The sequence below is a fragment of the Argopecten irradians genome, chromosome 11, assembly GCF_041381155.1.
Source record: "Argopecten irradians isolate NY chromosome 11, Ai_NY, whole genome shotgun sequence".
Classification (NCBI taxonomy): domain Eukaryota; kingdom Metazoa; phylum Mollusca; class Bivalvia; order Pectinida; family Pectinidae; genus Argopecten; species Argopecten irradians.
In genome coordinates this window covers 13,508,220-13,520,053 of record NC_091144.1, presented here as the reverse complement: position 1 = coordinate 13,520,053, position 11,834 = coordinate 13,508,220, and the positions used below count along the sequence as shown (strand labels likewise).

The window sequence follows — 11,834 nt, the reverse complement described above, 5'->3', positions numbered from 1 at the left end:
ACTTATGATGAAGAAATTTTCATTAACACATTTTTAACATTACTTATACTATACAAATTTTAGAAATACCGTATTAAGAAAAAGCTTCACATTACCTTGTAAGACACCATGATTTCATCTTGCTTGCATCTAGTTTCGTCTTGTTGGTAGTTGAATAAGGATGTAAAATCTATAAGGCTAGATAATGTATGTCCAGTCATAGAACTGTATCCATCTCCCACGAAGAAACATACCAAATATGGCAGTAGCGTCGTAATGTTGAGGCCGTACACATCAAGAAAGCATGGCACATTGTGGTACAACGAAATAGGCTCTGTACTTATGAATACCAACGGGGAAAAAACACGATTTTCACAGGATGACTTGTTTATGACATCAAAAACCGTCTTGATCCTATAGTTAAACAAATCGTAACAGAACCGTAGCGTTACATTGACATAATCGGGTAACTTGAACCTATATCTACAATGTTCGTTCTGGACCTTGAGCATTAGGACTTCAGTGATCGTAAGAGATGTAGACAGTTCATATGTGTAGTCGGGATAACATGAAATTTCCAAAAGCAAAGGTTTATAGTTCGTCCGACCATGACACATTGCACAATATCTATTTTTAAATATAGCATCTATTCTAATATCAGAAACAGGCAAAAGATCCAGGAGGGCGTCTGACTTTTGTTGTTGGCACTTGCGTATGACGTCAGTGCTTCCCGTCCAGGACTCCGGACAAGACGAAATCATGAAAGCTCGCTTTGGTGTGGGTACATTAAATTCGATTCTTTCACAAGATGAACTTTGTAAAAGTGACACATATTCTTCATTGTCTATTCTTCTCCCTGCCCAATGGCCTATTCGATCTTCTGCATCAAAACAACAGTTGTCGTAGTAAGGACACATTTTGTCGCATGTGCAGTAAAGGTTGTTGTCACTTGCACAAGAATATTGCATTTGAACGCACGTTGGAGTTATCAAGAGTGAAGATGATATTTGTGTACAAATAATTAGGCACACTAAAAGATGCATTTTGATATACGTACCGCAAAAATCTACAAGCCGTTGCCACTAAGTACGAATTGTCGGAGCGCCGTTAAACAAAATGTCTAACCGGAATATCAAGGTACAATTTTGATGATATTCGAGAGAAAGAACGCAATACACCACACCAATGGGAACTTATTCAGTATACACGGACTCAACACGCATGCTCGATAATAAATATTGTACTTATTGTCTTTCACCCTTTCCCTATGGCCAGATTGCCAATGAAATATGACTTGACGCATGCGTATTGTATAAAGTGGGGAATGCTTAATATTCATGTCTGAACGTCTCCGTAATAAACTATTTGTAATACACACTGCACTACTAACACAGACTCCATAGTTAACAGAGTAAATGAAATCGATTATATGATTTCGTTTGCTTTGTTAGCTTTCAGAATATTGACTATTAAATATCTACTCCTAAAAAGAAATTTTGAAAAAAAACGTTCGTCTTATCATGTGTTTTAGAAAACAATATTTTACAACCACAATAGTATTCTAAATACCGTATTTTCCAATTTTTCATTGCCTATGATCTCTGTTGCATTCTCCAATTTGAATATATAAGAACTGAATACAGTTTTTGCTTGCTTTCTGTCGTTCAAATCAATTCTTGTAACGCCACTTCAAGGGAAATAAATAGATGTTCCATACATAAACTGCTGTAATTTTGAAGCATCTCTCAGAAAAAACCACGGATTCCGTTTTAGACGAATATGTGATGCATTTTGAAATGTTTGACATGTGGCTTTAATTCCAATGAGTGACAGCGAGCACGGGCATTTGTATTTTTCTCTGTTAAGGGAAAATGTTTTATGGATCATGAAATTTTCCTTTCACATTTTTTTGTTTATTTATTTTTTTAAATTTTTTTTTTGATTATAGTGTTCAATTGGAATAAAACAAGTACGTGGAAAAGGGAATTTGACGAAAAAAATCTTTAAGCGCTTAGCACCTGTTAAATCCCGTGACCACACACATAACGCCTGTACCGTAATTTATATGATTTTTTACATCAGAGGATGCCTTGTTCGGGCTATCTGCCGATGAAGACTATCTGTGGTAACTATTACAAAATTTGAAAAATATGCGGGCTATACGCTGTGAGTTATTTCAACACGTAGTAAATAGTTAAAGAAACCTTTAAAACCTGTTTCCAAAGCAAAAATGTGCTATTGATAAATTTGCAGGTCTTTTTTTGAACCTATACCACCTTTGAAATGAAATCACTTTAAGTCTATAACATAAATTATAGAATCACGTAATAATATGTAGCATTATTTATAAGTACATGTACATACTACAATGTACATATGCAACGTACTTTCAAAAATTATATCGACGTTTAACCCGCTAGCAATCTGCCGGTGAGGGTTATCTGAAATTTAGTTTACCAAGTCATAGAAAATGCCTGCTTTGGTTCCCGCGGTCTATACCCCGGTGCGGGTTTTACGCAGGAAATTACGGTATATAATTTCTTTGTTCAAACTCACGAATCAAGTAGAGCTTTTGGTGTTATTAAACTCCAAATGTTATCAAAATTATCAAAATTTATCAATGCTTTACAATATATAGGTTTTAATTTTACAAAGTCAAATACAAGCTTAACATGAAGAAAAGATATTATTTACTTATGTCTAAAGTGCTGTAAAATGAGAACACATGGTCAGATTAAGAAACCAAGGTTTGGTCTACGATTTCATACCTTTATAGTGTTACTAGTAATTGTTAAGTGACTTCTGTAGATATGTTTTCATTTAAACATACATAAAACAAAACAAGAACTTTTACAGTACAAAACTTCAGTCTGTGTTGTAAATAATGTTATAAGAAATTATACATGTTTGTCAGCGCATACGAAAGATTTTCACAGATTAATTCATCAGCTTTCAATAGAATTTCAATAGATTACGGAAGAACAAATAATATGTAAAAAAAATGTCAAGTTATGGCATAAATGACTTTAAAATATGTACATGTATCATGGATAGATGTCAGTAATACAATTGTTGACGCAAAATGTGTTACAGCTTGTAAGTTTGAGACCAAATGTGCAACAACACGCTTGTTTCATGAAACAATACTTGGTTATAATGTTCAGGTAAATGATCATATTTCTTGCAAAGAAAACCTGTTACACCTACAAATAGAAGACGTTAGACCTCAAACGTGCACGGTTACATTCTCTCTTTAAATACCCAGTATATAGGTTCGTTGTTGTTGAGTCGTGATGTTTGCTGTAGATATTGTCCGTTTAATGTAAGAAGCATGTGGCATTGTGCGTTTATTGGTCGTAATGGTATGTGTCCGTCCGCGGTACAAATATGACAAACATTTCTTGACGTAAGTCGAAACTGCTAACGCAGTTCACATAGAGTTCCTAGAAGCATAAAAATCTCTTGATCTAAGTTCAAGTAAAATCTGATGTCCCTTCAATTGTTTTTATTTGATTTAAACATATTTCACTTGTATCAAATATATACATTGGGATCGGGCACAAATTGTCCAACTTATTCTAAGCCCCCTCATAATACAATTTAACAAATACAATAATATACACATACAAGATGACAATATATTTACATGCATGTGTATTTACAATTTGAAAAGAGAGAGATAGAAGAAGGAGGTAGTAAAAACAGACACAGTAAGATATACAGATAGGTAGGTGGATGGAAATAGAGAAGGGGGAGGGGGAGATTGTAATATCTATAAACGGAATAGTATGTTTACAGCGTCATTACGTCATTGCGACAAAAAGGATGCTAATTAGCGTTGGATGTCTGATCAATTCCAAATAATCTCCCCAAATCAAGAACTGGTTTATCTCTTAACAGAGAGTTAGTTGCGTGTTCTTAATTCCGAGTTAAATCATGAGCTCGAAAGTATTGTGACATTTTCTTTCGATATTGGCAGCAAATATTTTCTTGCCTAGGGCAATAATAAAAATATATCCTGCACTTGCTATTTATGGTAATATTCAAACATGACATTTTCACTCAATGTGATTAATCAATATCAATGAGATATCCCTAAAATCAATTTTCTTTCACAGGTATTGAAATCCAGGATTATTTTCAGAATTATCAGTTTCAAATTTAACCGGTTCAAAGTCAAAAGACGAATTATATTGTAAATGATCCTTCAAGACTGTAACGCAGGTTACAATAAAAACATAACATTCGCATATTTAGTTAAATAGCATATTCGATGTCATCGAGACATTAAAAGCAAAATCAAAGGATGTACACATAAACTTCTGTCAAAATGCAGATTGATGCAGGAATTATCTTTGCGTTGTTTTGTTTTATGCCTTTTTTTGTATATCGCTGCATTATATTATTCTATGATTATTCTATGATTCGAAGGCTAATATGTCATTGCTCATAGTTTTTGTCATGGAATAATGATAAATAAAGATAAATGTGTTTTTAAAAGGAAAAAAGTTTATCTTTTAGTTTTTCATCGGGAGCCATATTTTTACTCATTACTTATCACAGAAGTCCTATTTAGTAATCAGCTGGACTCACAGGTACACATTGTAACACACATGAAAAAACAAAAACGCTAACACTAAAATATGAATGATATAGGATGATTGAATAGATTAGCAAACACGTTATCTTTCCAACATTATCTTCATTGTCTGACGTTGAAATATAATCATGTCGGAAATGTTATTTCTATAACAGCTTGTCTTTTTACACCAAAGGCATATCAACATATATTAAATCAAAAGGAGCAAAACTAAATCATTGACCAATGATACATGTATAGCACAATAGATGCTGGACTGTTTGATAAAAATATGATAATGTGAGTGACAAAGTTGAGAAACCAATTGCGAAAAAAATACATAATATAACGTCATGTTCATGTTTTATTAAATGAATTACCATACTACATGTTAACGAATGGCCAGCAATCCAACAAACTTAACTAATACAACAACAGACGTAATAAATAACATCTACTGGGACAATCTCTGTCGAGATTATAAAGGCGTATACGGACAAATCTACGCTGGGAAATAAGGTCAACCATGCATTGAAACGTATGGTTTTAAACCAGGAAGAATAAGGGCGAACGTGTATTTAAGTGTTTTACCACAGAGAGGAATATTAGGACGAACATGCATCGAAGTGTCTTACCGCGTGAGATAAAATAAGAATGAACATGCATCGAAGTGTATTACCGCGTGAGAGAAAATAAGAACGAACATAAAATAAGGATGAACATGCATCGAAGTGTCTTACCGCGTGAGATAAAATAAGGATGAACATGCATCGAAGTGTCTTACCGCGTGAGATAAAATAAGGATTAACATGCATCGAAGTGTCTTACCGCGTGAGATAAAATAAGGATTAACATGCATCGAAGTGTCTTACCGCGTGAGATAAAATAAGGATTAACATCATCGAAGTGTCTTACCGCGTGAGATAAAATAAGGATAACATGCATCGAAGTGTCTTACCGCGTGAGATAAAATAAGGATTAACATGAAGTGTACCGCGTGAGATAAAATAAGGATTAACATGCATCGAAGTGTCTTACCGCGTGAGATAAAATAAGGATTAACATGCATCGAAGTGTCTTATCGCGTGAGAGAAAATAAGAACGAACATGCATCGAAGTGTCTTATTGCGTGAGAGAAAATAAGGATGAACATGCATAGAAGAGTCTTGCCGCGTGAGAGAAAATAAAGGGATAGAATAAAGACAAATGTACATCGAAGCATTTAACCAGGGTATGGAATAAAGACAAATGTACATCGAAGCGTCTTACAGTGTATAACGAAGGATAGGGACCAATATCTATTGAAACGCTTTAACAAGAGAAGAATAAAAATGAAGGAAAAGTCTTATGGGGACAAACATTCACTGCAGCGGTAAGGAATAAGGACGGAAGAGTGTTAATGGGACAATTAAATATCGAAAGATCTTATATATAACGGTAATACATTCAAAATAACACATCATTGTTCACGTATTATTTACATATAAAATCTACCAAAATATTTAGTATTGAGATGAACTTGTCATGCCATATGTGTTATTCACTGTAAATATATTACGTTTGTTTTTATGTAGAGGCACAAGTGATATTCCACCATGTCTCTACATAGTTTACACGAAAGTGTCATTTCCATCATCCTCGTCATCTTCTGGGTCGTCCTTGGTCTCCACACAAAAGAGTTCGCTTTGTTTGTACAGTAATGTGTACAAGTAATCGACCAAGCCACCGATCTGGTAGTATTCTGCCTCTGTGAGTAATTCCCGCCATAAGTTTTCGTTGCTAGGTAACGTTCCGTCTTTTATCCCACCGTCTCTGAGATAATTTAGAATGTATCGGAAGTGTGCACCGTCTCTGTCAATGAAATAACTTCCATCAGCTTCGGTTCGTAGTTGATGTCGTCCACTAAACATAGCGGCTAACATTGAGTCCGAGTCCTTTTTCAGAGTGGCCAGTGAAGTTGTGTATTGCACACCACCGATGTCTAACTTTATCCGACCTTCTTGTATCCCATTTAATTCAGCCATTCTCTGAAAACCAACAAAATAAAAAAACAGCATCTTAAATTATTATTTATAGTAAATTCTCTGCAACAGACTTTAAATGATATTTCATTGTGATGTCCGTTGTAGAAACGGTGGTATGGCAAATAAAATGTTAGATCTTGACAGTTTTACACAGAAAACTTTGTAGATATGTACCTGTACCTGTCATGCACAGTGATAGTCGTATTAGATAGGTACCTATCATTAATACATAAATATTTTGTTTCTTTTGAAACAAATTTGTTTACGACTTGTGTATTTGAACCAATTATCATTCGAAATGACTCAAATACAAATTTCTCACCTCTAACTCCTCTGAAAATCGCTTCCTTTCGACTTCAAACTTTTCTCTTTCCTTTTCATTGTCAATTTTCCTTCTTTGTTCAAGATCTTCAAGTTCTTGTAGTTTTTGTTGATGTTCAGAAGCTAGCTCTGCCTTTTTCGTCTCATAATCTTTAGCAAGAACTTGGCATGATGCCAATTCTATGTCCAATGTCCGTTCTTTTTCTTCCAACCTTCTTCTGGTGTCGTCTGCGAAATTTTCACACACGGATATGTCTCTTTCTCGCTGACGGAGCTGTGCATCTCTTTGGTCTATAAACTCTTTGGCTCTCTGTACGAAGGCACTAAAGTTCATATGTAATCCATCTATGACACTTTTGCCAATATGGTCAATCTGGTCATGGATGTCGATTTCCCACGTGCTGGTGACGTCATCAAATATATCATGTTCGTAAAGTGGACCTATAGCCGGGTCCTGACTTGGTTCAACCCCTTCCGGAGCCTGTCCCCATATGTCATCGCATCCACAGATTTCCATGGCGATTATTGGACGTATGAAGTCTGAGTCAACTTCCAGACATTTACCAATAGCTTTATCCCGACATATCAGAGCTCTCCATTCTCCATCTGTATCAGGCTTACCCCACAATCTTGTCTTTTTCTCTTTTCCCACTCCATACAACATGCGTGCTTTCCATTCCACATGACCAACTTTCTCCATTTTACTGAATTTTTCATTGTGAAAATCTTCGGGGGGCGAATTTGACAACATCAATTTAAATGCATTGATGTTGTGTTCAATATCTGGTGATCTGTTATAGCCATACACAACCAATTTAATTGGCTTGTGTCCGTCTGCTAGTCCGTACCACTGTATGAGCATGCGCCAGGCGTCTTCGTGTACTACGTCAACAGTATGTGCATAATCTCGTCTGGTGATAATTGGCCCCGGATATGACCTCTGATGGTAGTACTTCCTGTTACTAGGCATGCCTAGATACCGCTTTAACTGTTCCAGCCATTCGGCTACAATGACATACCAGAAATCTCCTTCATCTGCTCGCTTTAGAAAAATCTGTTCCAAAATAGCTTTCTGTGTCATTAAGTCTGTACTGCTTGAAACGGCAGGTGGCTGCGAAGTAGCCATTTTAGTTTTCTTTTCTCCAGTTATATTTCTGTAAACTGCTGTACCCCCTTGTGTAGACGACCCTGCACTACTGCCTATCCCGTTAGACACACAGCTACTGACGCTAGAAGTAGCGCTCAGCTGAAGGGAGGATTCAGGCATTCCAAAATTCTGAAAATAGAGGTAATGTGATATAGTAACTACAAAAACATGTATACAAACTTCTACAGTCAGTAAATGACTCACACCAACAGTCTGACGTTATATTTAAACTACAGTTAGAGTGTTGGCACATCGACAATCTCGTTTACACAAGCTCAGTGGTTTGCTATATACATTTAGATGCAGCAGACTTAGCTTTCATTAATGATACGTGGGCATCTTAATATACCATAAAGATGTTATATTTAACCTCTATTTACTTCTAAACATTGATGCTCACTTACAGGCAGAGTTCGTTAGCATAAAACATATGTTTATTTATATACAGTACATGCACGCAGTCGCAGCGTTATCACTGACTGTGTGTAAGCTAAAGATAACAGATAGTGAGACTGTGAAGATGATACTAAACATGTGGATTACTCTGCTGTTGATCTGGTTTGCCTCATTAATTGATATGCCTCAAATTATTAAATGTTATGGTATCTTTTTTATTATTGTTTAATACACTTAATATCACGAAATGTCGGCTATCTATATGTCTTATCGCTATGTTGGTATGAATGCTGTAAACATCTTTTGCGACTGTACCTACCGACCATTGGCCTGGTGCCACGTGCGTTTGTTTACAAACAAAGAATAACCAAGGGTTCACCGAAGTGTACATTAGGTGTAACAACACAAAAAAGTTCTGACATCATTCATGTAAATTTGACCTTGTGCCTACTAGATTTAGATATGCAACTGATATATATTTTTATTCGGAATTAGCGAAATAGTTGCATGTATGACTCCGCATGTATAAAATTAGTGATGCAAGTACATGTACACACTTACGCAATGAAAACATGTTTACTTCAGACCCAAAGCGCAATAGCATCATAGTTACAGTATCTTAGGCCTGCCTATTATATGTGATGTGTCACGTAAATCATGATAGTGATGAATTTGGCCTGCTATTGCCAGGCACTTCATAGACTACATACTGTTATATATGTATTTATGATAATTTAACTTATTAGCAAAATTTAAAAAAAAACACAATAACCATTTATCTTGTTGGTTGGAGTAGCATCCCATTGCATAACTCTAAGAATTATTAAAAAAAAAACCCATTTCTTCGCTATTTCTAAGCCGGTCTGTAACTCAATCTATTAGATCATTACGTTTTGTCAGAAAACTTTCTTGCTGTGAAAATGGATAAAAGATTACCAATCAATATATTATTATTGTTTGTATTGGATATTTCGGGTATAATGAATTCAATAAGTCATATTTTCACATGTAAACTGTAATAACACATTATATTTAGCCAATACAACGAGTGCACCTTAAAAAGTAACATTGAAGTCTCTGCGATATCTGCCAAACAGGTAATTATAGCAGGCACTGCTTCAAACCTTCACCGCACCCCAATATTACAGTACGTATATATAGTGAGGAAGTCGACTTAGATAGCATCTCATCTAAATGTCTAATAAATACTTAGTATATAATCGAACACTGAATAGTGAATGTGCCATTTTATTCAAATAGAAATCGTAAATACGTGTACATTTAGTATGTTTGATGAAACTTTTGTACAGAAACGTAAGAACATTATCTAATCAGTCTAGGTTTGTTTTTAATACAGATTGAATCTCGAAAAGAGAATATATTTTAAAACTGTGGATTTTATAACAACTTAAGAAAATGAAATAAAAGAATAGACGAATGTCATTGCAAACCCATTCTCGCACATTTATAGAAACAACAATAAATGTAACAAAAATTTTTTTCTATGACACAAAATATTGAAAATTTTATTGAAATCATCAGTGAATTCATACATACATTCTTTCTGATAGCAAGCCAGTTACTGCCATTCTCACTCAACGATGCTAACCAGTAAATACTACAGAACAATTATGGTGAGATTATGTACATGTATGTTTCTTGTGCATATCAAGCATAAGCATTATAGCTAGCTAGCTAGAAATATACAAACATTTTCCTATCTTAGTGTAAGTAATTTTTTCATCATTGTTTCTAGACTACTAATCTAGGTCATATAAAATCCTATACATGTTTAACACAGCAATTTCCGTACGCTCCTGAAGTATATATTGGTTGATTTTATATACAACTGTACAAAGGGATCTCAACATACCAGACAATGTTAGGTAATATGTACAAATTATAATGCGTATGCTGCTTTTATGGAACGCTATTATATACATTATATACAACATCACTATGCATATAGCATGTGTACTTGAAAATATCTTTGAACACATTAAAGCCAAAGAAAATCCTTTCTACGTTTATTCTAATACCAAGGAATTTAGGTTATATTATGAGAAAACAATAAGGGATTGCTTACCTTTAATGCTTTCCATTGTTGATGTTTACGCAATGGCGGTTTATGTATATACACACTTCATGAATTGTTTACGAATCCAGCGGGTTTTTTTTATTTCTCTTTTGTTTACATAATAATGAGGTTGTTTAAGATTATATAAAAACATCAATGAATTTATGCAGATAAACAATCCATATCAAGCTTTCAAACACCCCGGTAAAGTCTTTTTTTAAAAGACGAAGAATTACAAAAAGGGAAGTTAATTGTTCCATTTAAAAATCTCACTCATAGCTACATTTAGAATAGAGATTAGAATTATAATAGTAGATTTCGAATAAGGATAAGGAGAATCGGGAAAAGAGCGAATGAAAAAACCGAGTCGAAGCTAATCTGATGAAACATTTGAGGCAAATCAAAACCTTACTCAATCTGAAGCGGCGAACAATAGAAAACGGAGGACAATAGAATACTGTCACAGAAAAACAAATTATCTATATTTTGAACATTTTATACTTTTGAATGTGTATTACTACAGAAAACTTACCTTATTCAGATGTAAACAAAGAATATATGCAGACGTTCAGTTCAATGAAATAACTGAGGTTTCAGTCTTAAAATAACATTATATATATACCTGTTCTATCTTTTGTTGATTGCACGTGATGTAAACACGCGCGCAACCTGGGTCACATGGTCGATGGTATAGCTGGATTTTATTCCTTAGGCTCCAATCCACGTCGCGGTTTAATGTAGTGCGTAGTTTGACCAAGTATCCAAACTCTACATTTCTTGGCATAGCGCCCTCGTAAGAGCACAGGCGAACACATTACATTGCATTTCACTTTAACTGATGGCTCCTATCAAATAACCTAGCCTGCCGAACTTATTATAAGGGAGGGGCTTAATCACGAGCGTAGACTGATGATTTGAGATATAAGCTTTATTTATTTTTTTACTGTGAAACAAGTTAGATCGATTTGTTTACATTCACATGTCTTGTTTACTCCAATGGAAACCCAAAGTACCCAGCGAAATGATTAACCCACAAAAAGATATAACGTGGTTAGTAGCAACATGGTACAGGTAAGGGGAGATAACCGTTTATGTCGATGACTCGGTACTAGTAAGGGTGATAACTATTGAATGCAGGAATATTGAATTGGTACGGGAAGATAATTTGGAATAGTAGGGGAGTTACTGTAACCCTACATAATATGGACATTATAACAATAAGAGGAGATAATTATATATGGTTGGGGCAGTGCACTGGCTACTACATATGGCTAAGGGCAGATAATAGTGGATGAATAGGTTAGAGATAAA

The 11,834-nt window shown here is 34.9% G+C and overlaps 1 protein-coding gene across 2 annotated transcripts; it reads right to left on the bottom strand.

Annotated features, from left to right (window-relative positions):
• Nucleotides 1-5,554: 5,554 nt before the first annotated feature.
• Nucleotides 5,555-11,322, bottom strand: LOC138334788 (uncharacterized). Of its 2 annotated transcripts, none has more exons than XM_069283514.1 (3): nucleotides 11,146-11,322; nucleotides 6,905-8,179; nucleotides 5,555-6,585 (listed from the first exon to the last, which is right to left on the bottom strand). In XM_069283514.1, exons 1-3 carry the CDS (start codon nucleotides 11,305-11,307, stop codon nucleotides 6,169-6,171), a joined length of 1,854 nt encoding a protein of 617 aa, XP_069139615.1. In that variant the 5' UTR covers nucleotides 11,308-11,322; the 3' UTR covers nucleotides 5,555-6,168. The 2 variants fall into 2 exon arrangements, with proteins under 2 accessions (XP_069139615.1, XP_069139616.1); XM_069283515.1 differs by having other exon boundaries at nucleotides 11,056-11,188.
• Nucleotides 11,323-11,834: the final 512 nt, after the last annotated feature.

What these genes read in the sequence shown, in the direction of transcription:
- LOC138334788 (XM_069283514.1), bottom strand. Translation starts at nt 11,307, where the DNA reads ATGCCAAGAAATGTAGAGTTTGGATACTTGGTCAAACTACGCACTACA. An exon ending in ATCAACAAAAGATAGAACAG is followed by an intron (nt 8,180 to 11,145) that starts GTATATATATAA and finishes CTCTATTTTCAG; the next exon opens with AATTTTGGAATGCCTGAATC. An exon ending in GATTTTCAGAGGAGTTAGAG is followed by an intron (nt 6,586 to 6,904) that starts GTGAGAAATTTG and finishes GTTGGTTTTCAG; the next exon opens with AGAATGGCTGAATTAAATGG.